At 34.3% G+C, this 24,942-nt stretch overlaps 1 protein-coding gene across 2 annotated transcripts in view; it reads left to right on the forward strand.

The window, feature by feature from the left end:
• NEGR1 (neuronal growth regulator 1) overlaps positions 1 to 24,942 on the forward strand; it is a 930,734-nt gene that overhangs the window by 627,101 nt on the left and 278,691 nt on the right. For both annotated transcript variants that reach the window (XM_032297093.1, XM_032297094.1), the window contains exon 4: positions 1,235 to 1,366. In XM_032297093.1, coding sequence (XP_032152984.1) covers positions 1,235 to 1,366 — 132 coding nt within the window. The remainder of the gene's footprint in view (positions 1 to 1,234; positions 1,367 to 24,942) is intronic.

Raw genomic sequence — 24,942 nt, forward strand, 5'->3', positions numbered from 1 at the left:
ATACATATTCTAAACACTGAAGGTTTCAGTGAGCAAACTCATAGTTACGTGGAGGGCAGACCATGCCACAGTTAATAAAGGCCCAGACACAGAAGCCCATGGGGGAATATTGGGGGAGAATAATTGGAATGGACTTTACATTTGGGTGGCCAAATAACCAAAATTTATTTTGTTTGATTCATTAAAATGGAATCTTCTTACTAGTTCTCCAACTCCTACATCATTGCAATGATTTCGGCAAGATAGAAAGGGAAAGACAAAAATAATGTTGACTTTGGAAAAGATATCCCTTTGATATGCACTTAAATGTGATTTTTTCAAGACCTGTGCACGGAGGTAGAAGGGTGTCCTCTCTTGCAATTCACACAGGCTTATTCTACCTTTGCCATACTTCTGATAATTAGGATCCTGCTCAACGACTCAATACTTTCAAATAAATAAAACTTCCATTATTAAAGGAAGACACCTTTATTTTATCAAATCTCATTCATTTGGGGGTAGTCTTTCATCTGTTGCTACATCTTTATGTTTCTAATCTGTTGCTATTTTTGGTTAAATAAAATGTTTTCCCAGGAACATTAACAAATAAATATAATTTGGTTTGCTTTTATGAACACTTAACCCTTAGTTTGAGAGTCATAATAATTTTTTCAGAGATTTATTGGATGAGTTATGTATAGTGTGTACACTGTATCTTTCTTGGCAGCATTAATAATTTTGGAAACTGAAATATAGCAATGGTTAAATGTATCTCTATACTTTTTTCAAGGCATCAGACTTGAATGGTTCAATAAGGGTAGGAGATTTCCCCCAAAAGAAAGGTAACATTTAGTTAGGTTAAGTGTCAGGTTGCTAGCTCACATGGTAGAAAAGTCAATATGTACCAAGTCATATTAGTGAATTTCATCTACACTGCTCAGAGGTTGTTGAACTCAATTACAGAAATGTGCAGAGTCTATTTGATGTGTGAAGAGGTTAGGAGACCACAATCAATTAAAAAGAACACATGTATATCCTGTTCTGGAGAAATAGTTGTTATAGTATACCTTGTTCTGTTTCTGCTTTTTTCTCTGAGTTTTCCTCTGAACATAGAAGAACAAAAGGTTTAATAATTCCCCAGTTTCATTTGGAATTGTTTTGTCAGCAATATCTTGTAGGAAGTCATGAAATTGTTGTTTTACTTGAAGGAAGCCTCAGGCAGCTACAATTAAACATGCTGTATTCTTTTTTATAGCAAAACCATTTGAAAATGGTCAGTATTTGGACATTTATGGAATTACAAGGGACCAGGCTGGGGAATATGAATGCAGTGCGGAAAATGATGTGTCATTCCCAGATGTGAAGAAAGTGAAAGTTGTTGTCAACTGTAAGTATCATCACCTTTTTCAAGATAAGTTCTGAGAAAGATAAAACACCATGAAAAATTCTGACTGAAATTTGTGTTGCTGTTTTCTTTTTGTTTTTTTAATTGTACTTTAGGTTCTGGGGTACATGTGCAGATCATGTAGGATTGTTGCATAGGTACATACATGTGAATGTGTTTTGCTGCCTCCATCTCCCGATCACCTATATCTGGCATTTCTTCCCATGTTATCTCACCCCAACCTCCCCCACCACTGTCTCTCCCCTAGCCCCCCCAACAGACCCCAGTATGTGATGCTTCACTCCCTGTGTCCATGTTTTCTTATTGTTCAGCATCCGCCTATGAGTGAGAACATGCGGTGTTTGATTTTCTGTTCTTGTGTCACTTTGCTGAGAATGATGGTTTCCAAACTTACCAATGTCCCTGCAAAGGACATGAACTCATCGTTTTTTATGGCTGCATAGTATTCCATGGTGTATATGTGCCACATTTTCCTTGTCAAGCCTATCATCAGTGGGCATCTGGGTTGGTTCCAGGTCTTTGCTATTGTAAACAGTGCTGAAATGCGTTGCTGTTTTTAAGAGGTGGTTTATTAATAAAAATCACCTGCTAACACTGAAGATGTGTGAATGTTGAAATGTTGGTTACATTGTTTAATGTAACAACAATTGTCCCAAGTAAACCCACAACAATTCAGTATGATATACAGACTGAAATATGTCCAATATTCTCCTAGTCCCTGGCATTCTAAACTGTCGTATCCTTATCTAGAAAGCACTGTAGCCGCATGCTGGTGTTTTCCTCATGAGATTTACTGGAAGTGCACTAAGACTAAATTTAAGTGTGTAACTCTCAATCAAACCTGATAAAAATGAAGTGTGCTGGTCTGAACTCAAAGAAAAGAGCTGTAGTGTGATGCTCCTGTTACTTGGGTGACTTACTTTGATTTCATTTGGGAAAAAATAAGAGAAAATGAAGACAGAATTTTTCCATAAGTGTTGTTGTTAGGAAGTTAGAGTATAAATTGGAATCCTGCAGAACCATCAATGCTAGTATGTTACACACTTTCCCTCAGTGCTCCCACCACACTGATATAAGATGATTTTCCAATAACATCCTATTATATATCTTATGATCTCAACAGCAATGATTACAATCATTTTTACTTTTCAAAAATTCCCCCCTACGTCTTTATATAAAAAATGTTCATACTGCTTAACTTCTTCAAATAGAAGACCTTTGGGATAGTTGTATTTTACCAGAAGTATTTATAAACTATAGTTTTCATTTTTAAAATTCTACTTGTCTTTCTATATATGGTCCTTGCTAATAATGTGCACATAGTATTATGCCACAGATCAGAAGAAATTGTTCCGAATATATCCAGAATTGCTAAAGCTAATCAGCAGTTGTTTCATATTAATATGAGTCTTTCAGTCTCATGGGCCAAAAAATAACATTCAAAACACTCCTAACAGTTGAGCTGTACACCAGAGCAAATCACTGTCATCAACTAACATTTGTCAGTGACTAATCTATGTACTTGGGTTGAGCTGTCTTTATTAAACTGCACAAATGTGCATGATACCAAGTCAGGAGGCAGTTTTTGGAGCAGAATTTCTCATGGAGTGTTCTGCAAACCAACAGTGGCAAAATCGCCCAAAAAAAAAAACTCATTAAAAATGGAAAACACCTGGGACCCACATCAGCCACAATGAATCAGAATCCTTGTGGTAGGGAGTGTGTGTATGGTCTGGAAAACTGAATTTTAGCAGGTTCCCACTGATTCTCGGGACTCTTATTGCAGAGGGCTACTGTTCATCCCTCTGGAACTCTCTGAAATAAGAGGTAACAAACAAGTAAAAATTCCTGATCATTTATCACTAGCCATGTTTTTCCAAATATGTGTAAACTGATTTTATTGTTGAAAGTTTGAGGTCTTGGGAAGTGGAGTGGAGGGAAGACAGACATAGGTCTACTAAGGAAGGAATATTTTCAGCAGTGAGCACTAAGAAATGAAAAAGTAAACACTGTCAAATAAACAAGGCACCAGCCCAGCAATCCTCTTAGGCTCTAACACCCAATAGGTCTTTAAAATGATGTCTGTGCTAGGAATGATATTGAAAACCCAGCTACTCTACAGATTTGCATGGGCCCTCTACACTATGTACAAGCCGCAATTGTTTCTGAATTCACACTTTTTATTCCTCTAACTTTAGTTTGTTGCCACTTATTATTTAATTGAATTCTTTTTTCCCAGACAAGTGGGAAATTTCGACTGAAAAAATCAACTTAAGGAGGCAGAAACTTGAGGAGGAAACTAAATAAAGAGAAGAGAGTGTATCCATAAAACAAAAGGACAGAGACTGGGGAAAAAAGATACCAAGAATGCTGAAGAGCCTGCACAGTTTCATGGACAAAGAGAACAAAGACAAAAAGCAGTGTATTACTCATAGCAATAGGGTAGTCAGAGTATTGTCATTTTCTTGCATGAATTCCTTAAGACCCCGTTACTACAAGGTGATAAGACGAGGGCTAGCTGACACCTGTACACAATGGGTTTATGTCATATCTGAAGCACTATGAGATTTAGAAAACTCTCTCTCTCTCTCTCTCTCTATATATATATATACATATATATATACACATGTAAAGAACATGCAGGATTGGTGCATAGGTACATACATGGCAATGTGGTTTGCTGCCTTCCTCCCCATCACCTATATCTGACATTTCTCCCCATGTTATCCCTCCCCAACTCCCTGCCCCCCACTGTACCTCCCCTAGTCCCCCTCACAGACCTCACTGTGTGATTCTCCCTTCCCTGTGTCCATATGTTCTCAGTGTTCAACACCCACCTATGAGTAAGAACATGTGGTGTTTGATTTTCTGTTCTTGTGTCAGTTTGCTGAGAATGATGGTTTCCAGGTTCATCCATGTCCCTACAAAGTACACAAACTCATCATTTTTGTGGCTGCATAGTATTACATGGTGTATATGTGCCACAGTTTCCCTGTCCATTCTATCATTGATGGGCATTTGTGTTGGCTCCAAGTCTTTGCTATTGTAAACAGTGCCACAATGAACATACGTGTGCATGTGTCCTTATAATAGAATGATTTATAATCCTTTGGATATATACCCAGTAATTAGATTGCCGGGTCAAATGGAATTTCTATTTCTAGGTCATTGAGGAATCACCACACTGTCTTCCACAATGATTGAACTAATTTACACTCCCATCAACAGTGCAAAAGTGTTCCTATTTTTCCACATCCTCTCCAGCATCTGTTGTCTCCAGATTTTTTAATGATCGCCATTCTAACTGGCATGAGATGGTAACTCAATGTAGTTTTGATTTGCATTTCTCTAATGACCAGTGATGATGAGCATTTTTTCACGTGTTTGTTGGCCTCATATATGTCTTCTTTGTCTTCTTTTGTAAAGTGTCTGTTTATATCCTTTGCCCACTTTTGAATGGGTTTGTTTTTTTCTTGTAAATCTGTTTTAGTTCTTTGTAGATTTTGGATATAAGTCCTTTTCAGATAGGTAGATTGCAAAACTTTTTTCCCATTCTGTTGGTTGCCAGTTCACTCTAAGGATTGTTTATTTTGCGGTACGGAAGCTCTGGAGTTTAATTAGATCCCATCTGTCTATTTTGGCTTTTGTTGCCAATGCTTTTGGTGTTTTATTCATGAAGTCCCTTCCTATGCCTATGTCCTGAATGGTTTTGCCTAGGTTTTCTTCTAAGGTTTTTATAGTGTTAGGTCTTCTATTTAAGTCTTTAATCCATCTGGAGTTAATTTTAGTGTAAGGTGTCAGGAAGGGGTCCAGTTTCTGCTTTCTGCACATGGCTAGCCACTTTTCCCAACACCATTTATTAAACAGGGAATCCTTTCCCCATTGCTTGTTTTTGTGAGATTTGTCAAAGATCAGATGGTTGTAGATGTGTGGCATTCTCTCCAAGGCCTCTGTTCTGTTGCATTGGTCTATATCTCTGTTTTGGTACCAGTACCATGCTGTTTTGATTACTGTAGCCTTGTAGTATAGTTTGAAGTCAGGTAGCATGATGCCTCTAGCTTTGTTCTTTTTACTTAGAATTTACTTGGGTATGCAGGCTCTCTTTTGGTTCCATGTGAAGTTTAACATGTTTTTTTTGTTTTTTGTGTTTTTTTTCCATTTCTGTGAAGAAGGTCATTGGTAGCCTGATGGGGATAGCGTTGAATCTATAAATTACTTTGGGCAGTGTGACCATTTTCACAATATCGATTCTTCATAACCATGAGCATGGAATGTTTCCCCATCTGTTTGTGTCTTTTCTTATTTCGTTGAGCATTGGTCTGTAGTTCTCCTTGAAGAGGACCTTTACATCCTTTGTTAGTTGTATTCCTAGATATTTTCTTCTCTTCGTAGTAATTGTGAATGACAGTTTATTCTTGATTTGGCTCTCTTTAATTCTGTTATTAGTTTATAGGAATGCTTGTGGCGTTTGCACGTTGATTTTGTATCCTGAGATTTTGCTGAAGTTGCTTATCAGTTTCAGGAGATTTTGGGCTGAGATGATAGGGTCTTCTAAATATACAATCATGTTGTCTGCAAATAGAGACAATTTGACTTCCTCCTTTCCTAATTGAATACACTTTATTTCTTTTTCTTGCCTGATTGCTCTGGCTAGAACTTTCAATACTATATTGAATAGGAGTGGTGACAGATGGCATCCTTGTCTAATGCCAGATTTCAAAGGGAATGCTTCCAGTTTTTGCCCATTCAATATGATGTTGGCTGTGAGTTTCTCATAAATAGCTTTTATTATGTTGAGATATGTTCCGTCGATACCTAGTTTATTGAGAGTTTTTAGCATAAAGCACTGTTAAATTTTGTTGAAGGCCTTCTCTGCGTCTGTTAAGATAATCGTGGTTTTGTCTTTGGTTCTGTTTAGTGGTGAATTACATTTATGGACTTGAGTATGTTGGACGAGCCTTGCATCCCCGGGATGAAGCCTAACTGATCGTGATGGATAAGCTTTTTGATGTGCTGTTGCAGTTGGTTTGCCTGTATTTTACTGAAGATTTTTGCATCTATGTTCATCATGGATATTGGTCTGAAGTTTTCTTTTCTTGTTGAAACTGCTAGGTTTTTGTTTCAGGATGATGTTTGTCTCTTAAAATGATTTGGGGAGGATTCCCTCTTTTTGGATTGTTTGGAATCGTTTCAGAAGGAATGGTACCAGCTCATCTGTATGTCTGGTAGAACTCGGCTGTGAACCTATCTGGACCTAGGCTTTTTATAGTTGGTTAGCTATTAACTACTGCCTCAACTTCAGCCCTTATTAGTGGTCTATTCAGGGTTTCAACTTCTTCCTGGTTTAGGCTTGGGAGGGTGTAAGTGTCTAGGAATTTATCCATTTCTTATAGGTTTACTGTCTTGTGTGCATAGAGATGTTTCAAAACAAAGGGATGGAGGAAGATCTACCAAGCAAATGGAGAGCAAAAAAAAGCAGGAGTTGCAATCCTAGTCTCTGATAAAATAGACTTTAAACCAACAAAGATCAAAACAGACAAAGAAGGTCATTACATAATAGTAAAAGGATCAACGCAACAAGAAGAGCTAACGGTCCTAAATATATACGCTCCCAATACAGGAGCACCCAGATACATAAAGCAAGTTCTTAATGACATACAAAGAGACTGAGACTCCCACACAGCAATAGTGGGATACTTTAACTCTCCACTGTCAATATTATTAGATCAACAAGACAGAAAATTAACTAGGATATCTAGGACTTGAACTCAGACCTGGACCAAGCAAACCTAATAGACATTTACAGAACTCTCCACCCCAAATCCACAGAATATACATTATTCTCAGCACCACATTACACCTACTCTAAAATTAACCACAGAATTGGAAGTAAATCACTCCTCAGCAAATGCAAAAGAACAGAAATCATAACAGTCTCTCAGACCACAGTGCAATCAAATTAGAACTCAGAATTCAGAAACTAACTCAGAACTGCACAATTTCATGGAAATTGAACAACTGGCTCTTGAATGTTGACTTGATAAACAATGAAATGAAGACAGAAATAAAGATATTCTTCGAAACCAGCGAGAACGAAGATACAACATACCAGAATCTCTGGCACACATTTAAAGCAGTGTCTACAGGGAAATGTATAGCAATAAATGCCCATATGAGAAGCAAGAAAAGGTTTAAAATCGACACCCTATTGTCAAAATTTAAAGAGCTAATGGAGCAAGATCAAAAAAACTCAAAAGCTAGCAGAAGACAAGAAATACCTAAGATCAGAGCAGAGCTGAAGGAGCTAGAGACACACACACAAAAAAAAAACTCTTCAAAAAATCAACAAATCCAGAAGCTGGTTTTTTGAAAAGATCAACAAAAGAGACAGACCAGTAGCCAGATTAATAAAAAAGAAAAAAGAGAAGAATCAAATAGATACAATAAAAAAACGATAAAGGGAGTATCACCACAGATTCCACAGAAATACAAACCATCATCAGAGATTACTACAAACAACTCTTTTTTTTTTTTTTTTTTATAATGGCAGCAAACAAACCTGCCCTTTGCCATAGAGGGAGAAATTATCTTTATTATACTGGATTGTAAACAAATCTGCCCTTTACTCCATAGAGAGAACTGCTTCTGTCTTCTAAGACTGAAAAGTTAGAAATAAAAGCTGTCAGTGCCTCTGCTTACAAAGTATACAGAAATGTGAGAGACTCATGCAGAATTCCCTTCTAACACAAGATGGGAGCTGGAACATTTGAAGTAGGGCCTGAAGATATTCTATCAGCTAACAAAGGTGCTTTAGTGGTTTTGTTAAGGGTGTCAGACACTCTAGAATAGATAAAGAAGACTTTGTTAATCACTTTAACTTAAGAGGGAAAACACCAGGAAAAAGGGAAAAAAATTAAACAGTAGGGTAGTGCTTTTTAAATCATGACACAGGTTACCTTTTTCTAAGAAGAATTTTCAGGTAGATAAGTGCAGTTATAAGTTGACATGTTGCTGAAGACATAATATTAACCTGTCTCATATTAAGAAAATAGACACAACAGGATTTTTAAATGATTTAAACAATCAGTTTTGCCATTTACTTCTCCCTGAATCATACCTTTGATAATTCACCCTTTTCTAAATTTTCCATGAAAAACTGTGTTTATTACTTTTTTTTTTAACTACTAATTGTGTTTAATACCGACGTCATACATATATAAGTGATATCTAAGGTGTGAAGGATATCTGATTTGAGTATGCCTGTAAATGCTTCTGGTTATGATAAGGCTTGCAAGGTGTTAATTTTGTGAACTTGGACCTTTAAAAGTCAAACATTGAGAGTTACTTCTAGATTTTGCTGAGCTGATTTCCCAGAGGAAATTAACCAAAGCCTACTGAACAAACTTTAGTTTGTCAAAGCCCAAAATTGAGCACAGTGCTCTATGTTACCAGCATGGAACTGCACATCCCCTGATAACCTGCAGATCCCCTAAAGATAGTATCATGCCAGGTTCAAGACGTCCCTTCCTTTCATCTTTATTAATCAATATTGATTGTGCACACGGAATTACAGTAGTTTTGTGAGTTATAATTTGAAGAGAAATTTTGTCCCTTTTCCCAAATGGGGTTGAAGATGAAATGTAATAAATTTTTATAAGCTCTGGTAGATTTGGTTATGTGGTAAGTCAATTTGAGAAGAAGATTTCGTTTTCCTGAAAGTTAGAAATGTTTAATGTTTTACTACTTGTCTAATACATCTGACACATTCACTATATATAGAAAATATAGAATGAATAACATCAAACCTGTCACTGTGGATTTCTATTCAATTTAATTACATAGCAGTTTGGTGAGGTAATTGATATAATTGACTATATAATTGATTATATAGATCGGGCTGGTTGGTAGGTTGAATAAATCAGTTCATTTTGAGTTATTCACAGAAAGCCTTACTATAGATAGAAAGAAATTTGTAAGCATTAGTGCAATGGATTATTTCTAAGTAGGGGGATCTTAAGTGTTTATTCTCCATGTCTTTATCTGTAATTTTTTCTTTGTGTGTTTGTGTGTGCGCATGAATTCCTTGTCCACTTTTTTAAAAACTAAAATAATGAAAAGGGATCATGAAAATTATCATAACTAAACCTTGTGACACCCCCCCTCACACACACACACACACAAGAAAAAATAATTGAGACATTTGATTAGTGAAGCCAAAGAGAACTAGTGGATTTAGATGTGGTCAGATTCCCCTTTTATTTGCATTCATGTTCTGTTCTTAGCATAAGCCTCGTGGGTACTAGGTTCATAGTTATTATTGTAAATAACAAAATGAAAGAACGAATGAGTTTCAGAAGCCCATGGATTCAGTTGAATTGAAAAACAAAAGAAACAAACAAACAAACAAAAAAAGGACACAGTAAAAGTCTGGTTAGAAAAGGTGTGAGTAAAAACCAAAAAGCTGACTCATTAGAAGTTAAATATGGAATTTGAAAAATTTAGAAAGTGTCCACAGACAAATCAATTATTATAGCTCCATGCAGAAAAGTAGAATCCCAGGGATAAGAAATCAGTAAGGAATGGAAGACCTAGCCCTTTAATATGAAAGTTACTCATAATAGTAAAATAAATGGGGTTCCCTAATCTTGTGACAGAGGCCATCTGTTCTCCACTCTATTTGTATGTGTTCTTCCAGTTAAGAGTGCCAGTTTTGGATATGCGGACCTTATGGTCAGATATAATCTACTATAATTGTTAACAGATATCTTACTGTTCCGTAATTTACTGGGTCTTTGAGACCTTGGGTGAGCTGCTTTACTTATCTGACTCTGAGTTTTCACTTCTGTAAATTCAAGGCAATAATAGATAATTTACATATATTTGCAAATTTATAAATTTTATAAATATATACATATATACGAATGTAAGTGAACTGACTCTAAAATGTGAGCTTTATGTGGAAAGGATTTTGCTGTTCTTTGTACCCTGATATACTGATGTGTTGCTGTCACTTAGAGTAGTACCTGGTTCATAGGTGTCCAAAAATAGCATTGAATAAATAAAGGGTTAAACAGATTGGAGTCCTCCAGGTTAATCATTCTAGTAGGCAAAGTAGAAAAAAGATACTAGGTTTGCTTCACAATTAATTTTTTTTTCTCCCAGGAAAATGAATAGATGGTGTCTTGACTAGTATACTTCTAATATTATTTTTTCTCCCAAAATTTCCAAGTGGATTCAATAAAGATAACCTGAAATTTACATACTGCTTTTACTCAGAGAGAAGCAGCACTAATTCCATTTTTTTATAGATAATAAAATTAAGATGCAGAGATATTAAAGCGTTTAATAATTGCCCTGATTTTCAAGAACAAAACAGATGTAAGTAAAGAGAGCTGCTAATTGGAAAAAAACAGAGCCAACCAGACTAAGGTGAAAAGAGGTCTAAACATTATTTCAGTTTTTACTCATGAAAGTCAGATTTAAAGATAGACCATTTTATTTGATATCAGAAATTATTTTATACACGTTTTCATAAAACAGAATTGAGTAATCTTACTATGAAGAAATAAATAGTAAAGGCATTTTTGGGTGTACTGTGAACTAAGTTTTTATCCAGTAAGTTACAGGCACATATTTGTGCATTATTTTACATCTGCTACATATTCATTTATGCAGATATTCACATTATCTTCCAATATAACTAGCTCCAAACATGTGGAATTGAATGTTCCAATTAGTATAACTTAGGACAATTATATGGAAGCTCGAAATGAGAAGTCACTAGGGAGTAGGAAGAGGAGGCTTCTAGAGAAATGACCGGTTTTTTTAAGGCTATTCCTAAAGTTTTTTCTACAACCTTGGGCTATTTAGGCAATATGTCAAACTTCAGACTAGAAGAAATTGCAGATGACAAGTGGCCATCACCTTGAATAAAAAGAAAATCTCGGTATTCGAAGTTTGAATGGGGCAATGGTGCTATCATGGGACAAAAAAGAAAACAGTGTTATTTGAATTCATAGGCATCACCTTAGTTTTTTATTTCTGGATCCATTTTATACTCCTAACTTTACTTCTCATTTACTTCATCCTTCATATCTGCCTGTAATTTAGGATACTCTGCTGTATTTTATGTTTCTTTTTAAGATAATTAACACTTATTTGGAACAACTCAAGGCATAAAAAGGCATATAGTTGTCTTTTAAATAAAGTATTAGTTCATATACCATCTCTAATGATAACACACTGTGGTACATGTACATTTATATATTCACTTACTTATTTACTTATTGCTTACTGAAAGAGAATCAGGGTGCTACTGCCTGGGCTACTGTTTTTCAAAACTCATTATCCAGGAAAGGAGAAAAACAAAAGAAACCCACAGTTGTACTACAGTGTGACAAGTGCTTTGATAAACCAATCATAAGGTGCTATGGAAGGATATAAGAAATACACCAAGCGCAGCCTTGGGGTATCACTGAAAGCTTCTAAGAGGCCTTAGCCCTGATGGAGTTTAAAGGATTAAATTGAATTTGACAGATTTCTTTTTTTACATAAAAGGAAAGAAAAGTCTTCCAGAAGAAAGAACATTTGCTTAGCCTCGTAAGAGTTATGAGGCAGAATGTGGTTTGTTTAGTCAGGATACAGTGGGCTGGGTCAGACCAGGAAACAAAACAGAAAAGAAGCTTCAGCATTGTGGAGGGAAGCAGGACCAGATGTGGTGAGAGTTAGTGAATTTCCATAGGCATACTTAGATCCAGTGTTTTATAATGAAAAAAGAATAACTTTGAGATGATAGAACTGCTCAGAGTTCATCTGAATATTAAACAAATGAATTTAAATATTTTTATTCTGTACATTCACAAAAAATACTTAGAAGATTTCTGTTTTATCATAGCAGAGTAAGAGAAGAGATTAAAATGATAATACTGAGTACAATGCCAGCTAAAAGAGATACGAGGAGCTAAGAAATATGAAGAAAAATTCCCCAAAGTACTGAACATTAAATATTAGAAACATGGATAATCACCCAAAAATTCTTAAGTAAAATGATTCTTAATATAACAAAATTAAAACAAACAAAAAAACAACTAAGAATTAAACCTTTTCTATTCACCTTGGGACTTTCACAGTATAAAAAGTTAATTTAATTCTATGATTTCTGTAATCCCTCAGTTGAAGTAAAACTGTGTTATTAAACATGCCGTTAAAGAATACATGATTTTTCTATTAAGGGAGACATAATTGGACCTTTGTTTTAAATGTTAGACATACACTTCAATTAATGACTAGTGTGCCAAGACTATTTTTACTTAATGAGTCTGATATCCAGTTTAACTTAATTGTATTCTCACTTACGTTTATCTTTGTTATGAGGATTTTTAGTGTTAAGTGTCTATGAGTGATCTTTTGCCTTTTGTTCATAGATAATCAACATACTTCTGTAGTAATGAATATGCATATTTTAATTTTTTCTCCTTTTTTTAAAAGTGAAAAATAAAACAATTTCTTTGCTTTAATATAGGAGCAAAACATTTTGCTAGATGTCAGCCTGTGTTTATTTTATTTGTAGTTCATTTTAGGTTGGCAATCATCACTTCAAAAAATATACATGAAGTAATAGGTATAATAGAATTTGACCATCAGCTACCAATAAGAAAGCAATTTCTAACAGGATAAAATACTCTGGGTTGAAAATGACTCCATGCCAAACTGAAGAAAAGTGATAAAGTCAAAGTCAGGAAAGAACAAACAATGGCAAATTATCTATCTATCTACCTATCTATCTATCTATCTATCTATCTATCTATCTATCTATGTGTGTGTGTGTTTCTGTGTGTTTCTGTGTGTATTATATATATAAAACTTACATGTGTGCATTTCTGATGATGTATTTCTCTAGATTCATGTTCTAATAAGCAGCCAAAGGACCAAACCCTGAAAATCATCGCAGGGTGCCTTTTGCTAAATATACTCTTCAAAATGATCTAAATGTTTCAAACATTATTTTAGCCAGTACAAACATATAGTTTATAACCTGTATTTATCTAACTCTAGTTTTATCAGCATGTTTCCTCAGTGCTTCCAAAAAAAAAAAAAAAAAAAACATGTTCCTTCAGCACATGAAGCAAGATAATTTATGGCTTGAACTCTTTTTAACCAATATGTGAGAGCCATTTATAGAATGAACAACACCGAATTAATATCCTTAGGTCTTTGCCATATCATCATTATTAAACTTCAGAGGAATTGCCAAACATGCTTATGTCTGACAATGCACATATTTGTGTGTTTTGTATATGTGTATATGTGTGTGAAGGGAGAGAAGTGGAATGATTGGGGCAGAGTATGGTAGAAATAGTATAAATAATAGCAGTATGTACAATAATTGTGGCAGATACATTTGGAACAAAAGCATCCTCATTGTGGGGAAACATCCTTGGTATATTCAAGCTTTCTAGCTTGTCTCCACTCATTTCTTCTTTATGTATTCTCTCTACCTGTCTTCCTCACCCTCATTAACATTTCTTTAATGTTAATGATATTTAATGTTATTCTATTTATATTTATTCAGTGTTAATTTATATACTTACATTTATTTAATTACATTTATTTTTAATGTTAATTTATTTGTGACTATCATATTATTCATTTCCTCTTCCCGCTTTCCTCTTATTTCTACTCAACATGTATAGTGATACTAAACCAACTTTTGAAAGACGTCCATATAATGAAGATTAATAATGAATTTTATTCAGTCTCCTTGGTTGGAATCATTTTAAATATATGGATTGCCAAATAACCACTCACTAAATATACTGAATTTTTCAGTCTGTATTTATTTGCCAATTAATCAATGGACACAACTGCTTTTACAACATTTACTGAGTGATAAAATTTTGAGTTAAGTTATTACAGGATAATGAAAATAAAATAGAGGAGAAAGAAGATTGGAATTCTGTTTCTAACTCAGTTACTTAACTAATTATACAACTTTGGACAAAAACCTTAAATCTAGGTCTCAATCTCCCTATTTAGAAAATGAGGGAATCACTCTCTGGTACCACCTACTCATGACATTCTGATGTTTTTCTGATACTTATTTAAGTTTTTTAGGGACTGCATGAATTCGCCTCCTAGCAGGCAGGGAGCAAAGGTTTAAAGCTACTATTTGGTTTCAGTGTCAAATGATTCTGGGTGATCTCAGACTTTTGCTTTGTGAATTCTTTGAGAAATTAATAAGGATGATAATTTAGTTCTCTTACGCATTGGCAGCAAACCTGGGCAAACTTTTCATTCCTTAAAATTTAATTCTTGTACAGAATAATTACAGTAATAAAGACACAAATTTCAGAGAACCTTAAAGTAGAAATTCTGTTTATGAAATGGAGTGTGACAGAGGATAATAAAAATGTGATTTGGAATTAGATGTCAGTTTTCATCTTAGCTCAGTCACTTATAAGCCATGGAAGATTTGGAAAAGTAGCTAATGTATCAGAGGCCCAGTTTTCCTATATAAAAAAAACTAGAGACAATTATTACCACTTTAAAGATTGGTTGTAAGCTTTCTCATAATACATTAAAAACAACAAGAATGTCTGGTGCAAGGCAAACAACTTTGTATATCAAAAGTATTAGAAAGTAGCATTTTATTTACATGTCCACCTTCCTCTGTAGCCTGTGAACTCTTTGAAAAGGGAAACTCTTGAGAGTCCGTGGCAGGTGGATCACCTGAGCTCAGGAGCTTGAGACCAGCCTGACCAACATAGTGAAACTCCATCTCTACCAAAAATACAAAAATTAGCTGGGCATGATGGGCACCTGTAATCCCAGCTACTTAGGAGGCTGAGGCAGGAGAATCACTTGAACCTGAAAGGCAGAAGTTGCAGTGAGCCGAGATTGCACTATTGCACTCCATCCAGCTCAGGGTGACAGGCCAAGACTCTGTTTCAAAACCAAAAAATGTATATATGTATATGTGTATATATGTGTGTGTATATGTATATATATATATATATGTATATATGTGTGTGTATATATATATATATATATGAAAAGGGAAACTCCTCTAGTTCAACTTAGTTTTCCAGACAATGTAACACAGTGGCTACAAAGTCAGCCTTTGTAGCTGAGCACCTTGGCTTTGAATCCAAGCTGGGCCACTTATGACCGTGAAGACTTTTTCAAGTCATTAAGCTTTGTGTATGCCAGTTTCTTCAATTATGAAGTGAGAGCATGAGGATTAACTGAGTTAATACATGAGATGGCTTAGTGCATATTATTATTCCTGGTACCTAGCATAGTGACTCATAATAAATGTATGTTGATTGAATAAATAAATATAAAATATGCACAACTAGAATTCTACAGTTGAAAAACATTGATAAAATTTCCAAATTTCTTCACCTTATAGATGTATATGTTTGAATTTAGGTAGCTTTGGAAATTAGATTATGGAATTCATGGAAGAGCACAGAAGGGAACCTTAAAATCCTGATTCTAGGTCTGTGGCTGCCTTCACTATACTAGCCTGCTCTCATGTAAATTGAAAAAGGAACCTAATTATTTTCAACAAACTGTGTAAACTAGGGAGTCTTTTAGAAAGATAGTAAACTCTGCAGGATGAGAAGAGAAGATCACTGTGTGTTAAGAGAAACTATTTCAATAACCAGAATGTGCACAGGTGTTAGCTGTCAGAATGGCTGACACTGAAATAAAGTGTAGAACCACGAAAATTAGGATCCCCAGTGAATAGAGAAAACAATCACAATAAATAATCCTTTAGAATGATGCTGTACTCAGAATAGGTTTGTTCACATATTGTCTAAAATAAGAGCTTTTAATAGTTAACATAATGAAGTCCCGGCATCATGCAGCCACCCTGCTTGCTGCTACACAGAAAAGTTAACACCAGTGAAAAAACAAGCAAATAAAAACAAAACAAAATGCCCACTGTGCCAGGGGCATTAAACAGTTATGGATTTCATAGGTAAAATGAAAGATAACAAAATTTTATTTAGGACACTGTGGGTGTGTTCCATGTTTATAAGATTCACTGCTCTACACTGAATGCCTTGAAAACCATATATATTCAGTCTACCAAAAACTTAAAAGCAGTTTGGTGGTTATAAAGACAAAATATCTTAAGTCTCCTCCCCAGATGTTTAAAGGTTTAGGTTAGCAATTTAGATAAAATGTATATGTTTTTAATTAATATAATGAGACATAGTAGCCTAATGCATATTAATTTTTTCTGCAATAAATAATACTTGGACCTAGTCTAAACGAATAAGTGTTCTGTATCCTAGAACAGATGTTGAGAATGTTTTCCATATTTAGAACAACCAGCTAGTGTGCATTTACATAACAGGATGGAGGGAAGTATATCAGTAATTAGCTGAAGTTCAGAAATGCTACTTTTGTTAATGCTGTTTCATCTTTGTGAGCATATTGGGTTTGCAAACTCTTCTGTTTTTCTCTGTAGATGTCAAAAGGACTTTGAAGCTCCATGTAATTCACGTGAGGATGCAATCTCTCATGAGCTGTTCTGTACTCAGAACAGCTGATGATTTGTGAAGTCTTTAAGAATCAAGTTGTGTTATTCTGACTTAGAGTTCAGTGTCCTAATAGAACTTGCTAGATTATCTAATGAGGTAAAGATAAATTATCGAATACTATTTTCATCTTCTTCAAGCACCCACTGCTTGGACTACATTGTCTAGCCTGGTTTGGCGTTAGCTTTGGCCCTGTAACTGAATTCTAGTGCAAGAGTTCTAATGCAAGAAATGTAAACAGTGACATGGGCCACCTTCAGGCATGGCCTATAAAACTTCCCACACATGCTCTGCTATGCTTATTTTCCTGTCCTAGCTAATGAAAATAGTAACCCATTAGTTTTCAGGTGGCCTTGAACGCTACATATTGAAGAAGATAAAGCTGCCATTATCTGAGCCCCTGAACAATTCTGTGTAGCAGAATGCCCCACCTATACCCCATTTCACTCCTCACCTTTCAATGAGCTAAATTATTATGGGCTTTTAGGTGAGTGGGAACCAAACTTATTTTCTGAGTCTATTTGCTCTCAGTGTTCATCCTCCTCTGACTGCTGCAGTCAAGAATATAAGACCAAATATTCTGAAGACAATAAAAATTTTGCATCATACCTTCAAAATTTTTGCCTGAAAGCGATGATAAAAAGCCTTCTGAGAAGTGTAGAGAGAGAATGGGTTTTTCTATCCTACCACATGAAGCATAATCTACCAAATTTCTATTTGAAAATTTTCAGTCAGAGTGAAAAAAAATCTGTAAGTCTCATGCTTTTGAGGCTACTTATGAATTTGCTCAGAAACACAATTGGATTTAAAATAGCATCTGGCCATTAACCTCTGATATGAACTTTTCTGACAATAGTTTTTGAAACCAGCTAAGCTTGGTTGTAATGCCAAAAAATTGGTATAAACAAGATTTTATAAGTTTCTTCAAAAAAGTATTTAATTACCATTTATATAATATAAGTTTAGAAACTAAATATGATATGAAATCCAAGATTATACTGTTTTTTTCAAATCTGGATATAAAATCTAAGATTATACTTTTTTAAACACCAGTAATTGACAGAGAGATGTAGGTGAATGGAAGAATGGAGGGAAAAATAAATTTGGGGTGGGGAGGAAGGGGGAAGCACACATGGAAAGGCAAGGAAAGCACATTCCATGTTATCTTTCATTCTCTAAAGAAAAGTAACCTCAACTAATTATTGAATTTGATAATCCAAGAAACATGAATAGTATCACTAAATGCTATAAGTAAACCCTATTATAAATGAAAGCAGAAAACATAAGCAAAAGTCTTTCTACTTGTAATCATATAGGAAGAGACGTCCATGAAGTATAAAAATTGAAACACACACAAAAAGAGAAAAGTAAATGAAAACATCAGTAGTATAACAAACTAACATGATTAGTTGAACACTAAAGGACAAAATTACTGGGTTTGTGCCTCAATACACTTGTATTTATCATATACAAATATCATAAGCAATGATATATTACCTGTATAAGATAAACCTAAAGCAAAATAATGTCAAACATACCTTAAAGAATTAATAGAGATGTACTGAAGCAATTCAAAATAAATAAAAACATTAAAATTTTTTTTACATTGTTAAGTTAGAGAGAATCAGTACAAAGCCTAGTAACCCTCCTCACAAATTTATAACCAACTGCAAGATAGAAGCAGAAATATGACAAATTGAAAGCCAACCATATTACCTGGAGAATGGAGGGGAATCAATGTAGGTACCTTTTGAGAAGGATGGTTCTAAACAAGGAAAGCACTGAGCAGCATTCCTAATTTTATCTTCTAATTTAACATTCTGATTCTTCAGCTTCCTCTCATTGGAATGGCAACACAGGCCAGGGAGATTATTCTAGAAAGAGACTCTACATATAGAATTATGAGGTCATGGAAATTGAAGTTCCTTCCCTAACAATCCAAACCATTAAACATTTATAGATGAAATAGAATGTGCACATGCACGCACACACACACACACAGAAATAGATACATACATACACCCAAACATACATTAGTTTGCCAGATTAAGTAGAAAATCATCCTTTGTCAGCTTAAGTAGAAAAAAAATGATAAAATAAATAATTTTAACAATATTAGCAATATTTAATTAATATGCATTTTAAATCTTATATCCTAAGAGAGCAAACATTGTTCATCTATAGAAATTTTTGTATTGCTTATCTACCAAACCACAAAGAACCCAATACATTTTCCAATGTGGAAATTATATAAGTCATAATTTCTTTTTCAAATTTAATTATGACAATTTAAATCCTCAAACCATAAAAATAGGATCCCAAACCCCTGAAAATTAAAAAAATAATCCTAAGTAACTTTTAGTGGTGCTATTTTAGGAAGAGGAAATGCAAATTCACTGAATAGCAAAACAACCCAGAGTCAAGGAAAACTGTACTCAGAGGCAAATTTATAATTTTAATAGTGTTTTATTATGGATAAAAAGGAAAGAATGCTATCAAATCAAGTATTTACCTTGAAAAGTTAAAAATAACACACTAAACTTGAGGGAGATTTTTTCTTTTGAAGTAAAATGTGTTAGATACCCAGAAAACCACTTTGGACTGAAACAACTAAAATGCTGGATTAAATTTCCAAAGTATGTTTTAAAAGGCATCATGGTAATTAACTGAGAAAAAAAAATATATGTTCTGAGCTGCAAAATTCATTGAAATGAGAACCACTAAAATTATTTTTTTTCTCAGAGTATCTAGTATACTCTTGAGTCTTTGAACACCCATTTTGATGACTATGAAAGATGCAAGGAGAAGAAGATAAAGTCCAGGGATCATTAAAACTAAAGGAAATCCTTTCACCTAAACGAAGACCCCCAAAGGGACATACCTGTACTATAAGAATGAACAATAAATACATCCCAGGTCTTAGAAGCAGATGTAAGGAATATTTCCTGACTCAAGTTTAGCTCTGATTTTATGGAAAAAAATCTCCTCTGAAAACCTATAACCGCAACTTGCCCAAAATAAATCTGCAGCCTGTCTCAGTCCATTTTGAGTTTCCATAAAGGAATCCCTGAGATTGGTTAATTTATAAAGAAAAACAGTATATTTGGCTCATGATTGTGCAGGCTGTACAAGAAACCTAGCCCTGATAATCTGTTTCTGGTAAAGGCCTCAGACTGCTTTCATTCATGACAGAAGTCAAAGGGGAGCAATCATCACATGGCAAGAGGAAGAAAGCAAGAGAGAGGAAGGATGTGCCAGGTTCTTTTGAATAATCAGTTATCCTGATAATTAATGCAACAATAACTCACTCATTACCAAGAGGAAGGCACCAAGTCCTTCATGAAAGATCTGCCCCCATGACTTAAATCCCCCACTAGGGTCCTGCCTCCAACATTGGGGATTACATTTTTGTTTTGTTTTGTTTGAGGTGGAGTCTCCCTCTGTCAACAGGCTAGAGTGCAGTGGCGTGATCTCAGCTCACTGCAACCTCTGACTCCCTGGTTCAAACAATTCTCTTGCCTTGGACTCCAGAGTAGCTGGGATTTCAGGCACCCACCACCACACCTGGCTAATTTTTGTATTTTTAGTAGAGACAGGGTTTCACCATGTTGGCCAGGATGGTTTCGATCTCCTGACCTCGTGATCCACCCAACTTGGCCTCCCAAAGTGCTGGAATTACAGGCGTGAGCCACGGCGTCTGGCTGGGGATTAAATTTCAATATTAGATTTGGAGGGGAAAAGTACTGAAACTATATCACAGCCACATATCCACATGTCATTTTTATTTTAAAAATCTAAAAGTGTTATTTAAATTTACTCTTATCTCAAGTAGGTGAAATCTACAGGAAACTCACAAAACAAAAGCAAAAACAAAACAAAAACCCTGTAAATCTCTGAAGAAATACAACTTCAATCTAGGTCTCAAAAACAAGTCTGTAGGTAAAGTTCCAAGCAAAATGAATATCTTTGAGGTAAAAATTACGTGACTTAACAATAGTCTCATATAACAAAACAATTAGACATGATTAAGAATCAGTGAAAACAACTAACAAGAAAAATGAACTTTATAAAAACTTTTTGTAGAAGAATTATCAGACATAATTCTAAAGAAATGAGAGTGAGCTTTGAATATGAGCAAACAATAAGCAATTTTAAATGAAAACACTACTCCACAGAACTTTCAAGTATGAAAATTACAATAATTATAATTAAAAAGCTTACCACTGAAAAAAAGAAAATATGTGTTAGATATAGCTAAAGAGGGGATTAACAATTGGAAGATGGATATTACAATTATATGGAATGTGGCCGGATGTGGTGGCTCATACCTGTAATCATACGTGTAATCTCAGCACTTTGGGAGTCTGAGACGGGTAGATTGCTTGAGGCCAGGAGTTTGAGACCAGCCTGGCCAACATGGCAAAACTCCATCTCTACTAAAAATACAAAGTTTGCCAGCCATGGTGGCTCACACCTGTAATCCCAGCTTCTTGAGAGGCTGTGGCATGTCACTCGAACCCTGGAGGTGACAGTTGCAGTGAGCTGAGATCACACCACTGCATGCCAGCCTGGGTGACAGAGCAAAACTCTTGTCTACAAAATAAAAAATAAAAAGAAAAGAAAAAAAAAAAGAAAGAAAGACATTAAATAGAATGCTAGACAGAGAAATCAAGAGACAGAATTTAAGAAAGTGAAGAAATTTAAAGAATACGGTGTAAATGTCTAAAATGTATAAAGTATAATTCCATAAGGACATATTAAAGAGGATAGGGAAGTGGGAAATAGGCAATATTCAAAGAAAGAAATGACTCAGATTTTTTCCAGATTTATTTAAAAATTCTCATTCTGAAACTGAGGAATTCCTATGAATCTAAACAGAATTAAAAATAAAAAGATACATACAAATATACATCATACTGACTTTGAAACAAACCAAATAAAAAGCAATGTCAAAGCACCTTAAAATTAAAAAATAAAATCACCCGTAAAACAGCAGCAAATACACTGACTGTTGCTTTGTCAGCAGCAAAAATGAATGCCAGAAGACAGAATTATAGTAATATTCTTAGTGTCTTAAAAAAACTGTCATCTTATTTTTGTGTAGAAAAATATGAAAATATCTTTTGACAAAAGACAAATAAGAGAGTTTGTCACAAAATTACTTTTACTATGTGACATGAACATTTGCACTGAACACCAAAATCTTATTTTCTTATTGTTATAGAAAGAATAGAAGCTAGTATTTTTTTACTCCCTTAAAGTTGATCATGTTATTGCATAAAGAAATGTTAATGACACACATCACTTTTAAATGAAAACACTTAATGCTGATATCGAAAAATCCACCTTTCTCATTCAGAGGGTTGATAATCATAGATGTATATGTTAATATGTAAGTGCTTTTAAATTAGTCTGAAGTGCTGTGCCAACACATGGAAAACTTCCGCACAGGAGAGTCACCTTGACCCACAGCCCATTTTACACAAATGTAAACTTTTATCATATTGAAACCTAGAAATTGTTGGAATGTTTCCTACTGCAGCATTGGCTGGCCTATACTGACATATATTATGACACTCCTGAAATATAAACTTCTGGCAAAAGGAAGCCATATGGAAATCTGATATACAGGAAAATATATTAGGCAAATAAAATATATTGCTGAATAAATGATTAAACCTTAATAAACATTAATTATATTTAAAAATGCCTAATCTTTGGGATGAAACAGGCTAGAGCTAAAGTGTTAGACAATAATATTGAAAATGGAAGAACAATGATGTTAAAATATACTAAAACCGCCTTCTATCATTAGGAAAAATGGTAAACCCATTGACCAGCTTAGGTTGAAAATTAAAACAAACTAAAATACAGTAGAAAAGCAGAAATCTGAAAACTGCTTTTAATATTAAAAATAGATGAGATTAGACAAACTTCTGAAGATATTAGTCGAGTGTTTATTTGAGGCATCTTGTGAAAGTAGAAAATTAGAAATGAAATAGAGACAGTTCTAGATGCTGCAGAGATTAAGCAGATATGTAGAGGTTGTCATTAATGACAATCAATAAATTGGAAAATTAAAAAGGAATGCATAAATTCCTAAAAGTAATTTATTTAACAGTCTCAGGGAGAAATAAAACATCAGAATTATCCTGTACAACTAAAGATATGGAATCATTGATTAAAATATCTTCCCAAGAATACAATTTAAAGCTCAGATGTTCTTATAGGACAGTTCTGTCTAACATTAATGAAATGGATTGTTAAAATTTACACAAACTCTTCAAGAGAAATTTTTTAAGAAAAAGAATGCTTTCAAATAATTTTATGAGGCTCTAATAATTTAATAACTAAAATTATTTGCAATTAGAAGGAAATAAAATTATAGACAAAATTCATTCAAAAATTGATGCAAAAATTGTAAGCAAGATATTAGCATACTGATTCCAGCAGTATATAAAAATATCATTATTATGTTGATTTTAACTTAGGAGTACAATTTTGAATTACGTTACAGATTAAAGGAGGAAAAACTACAGGGCATTTCATAGATTCAAGATAAAAATTAATAAAACAACATATTTACCATAAAAACTCTTAGTAAACTATGAAGAGGAATTAACCTGATGAGTGGCATATAAAAAATATCTACATTAAACATCTTAATATTAAAAAAAATATATTCTCTCTCTAGCAGATCAGATAAAAGACTTGAACACCAGCATCTCATACTGAACCTTTCAATAGAGGCTTTTGTCACTGTAGTGAAAAGGAGACTGAATAACAAGTATAAAAACTGAAAATGGAAAAATAAAGCTGCCAGATTGCTTCTATGTGTGAATGATGTCATGTTCTACATTTTGGATGATATCCTGTTCTGTACTGTAAAACCAAAAAAAAAAAAAAAATGCACTTAATAAGAGTTTAGCATTGATGCTTAATAAATCACCAACAGTCAGAAATTGTAATTTTACATTTAATTCACAATGGCAAATATATGTAAAATTGTATTTTAGTGAAAATGTGCTAATCTTTTCTGAAAACAAAAATCGTTAAAATGAATTTAAGAGATTTTAAATGAAAAGAAGGGTATATGCTATATTCTTGATATGAAAACTCATTATAAATGTAGTAAAAGTGTTAATTGTCCCTAATTGATCTGTAAATTATGTACAATTTCGTTCAAATTTTGAACAGATATTTTGTTGAGCTTTAAAAACTGATTCTAAAGTCGACATGAAAGACCAAGAATTCTAGAAGACGCCATTCCTAAAGAAGAATGGATAGGAAGGATAATATCATTGTAATTATACAATGTGATGTTGGTAGAAGCAAAGATAAATAGAGCAATAGAGAGATAAGAAACAAAATTATGGGTAAAAATTACAGCTGAAACTACAAACCAGATCTGTTTGACTTCCAATTCCTCCACGTACTTCCAGAGCAATCTTTACAAAACACAAACCTGATACCGTCACTGTCCTGCTTAAACATCTTCAGTGGTTTTCCATTCTTTAGGGTTGAGTGTTAGTCTCTTGACGTGACACACTTAGCCTCTTCTTGATGTCTCCTCTGTTTGCTCCATTGCCTCTAAGACTCCCCTTTTCTTACTTTTCTCGATATTGTATCCTATCCTTACAGAGATAGTCTCAGTTCCTTGAATTTGCCATTTGTAAAAACTCTGTTTGAATACATCATCTTGCAGACTTTTTTCTGCTTTCTAGTAATGGCTAATTCCAACTCTGCTCGAAATACTGTGCCTAGTAACCAATAAGTAACTGCTGAACAAAATGTTGAATAAATAAGACAAAAGTGGCACAGTCCCGATATCCTTTTTATAGTGGAAGGAAATGTCCACTCATGGGTGTTGTATGCATACACAATTGAATCCTTTGTTGTAGCCATTTAGACTAGACTTGTTCTGAGTGGACCAGTTAGTAAGGGAATATCGTTAAACGTGTTGATGGCCAATTGCTCGGAGAATGTCCACATGTGAGCATTTAAGGT

This window comes from Sapajus apella, unplaced genomic scaffold, assembly GCF_009761245.1.
Source record: "Sapajus apella isolate SASKATOON/1434 unplaced genomic scaffold, GSC_monkey_1.0 scaffold36, whole genome shotgun sequence".
NCBI classification, from domain to species: domain Eukaryota; kingdom Metazoa; phylum Chordata; class Mammalia; order Primates; family Cebidae; genus Sapajus; species Sapajus apella.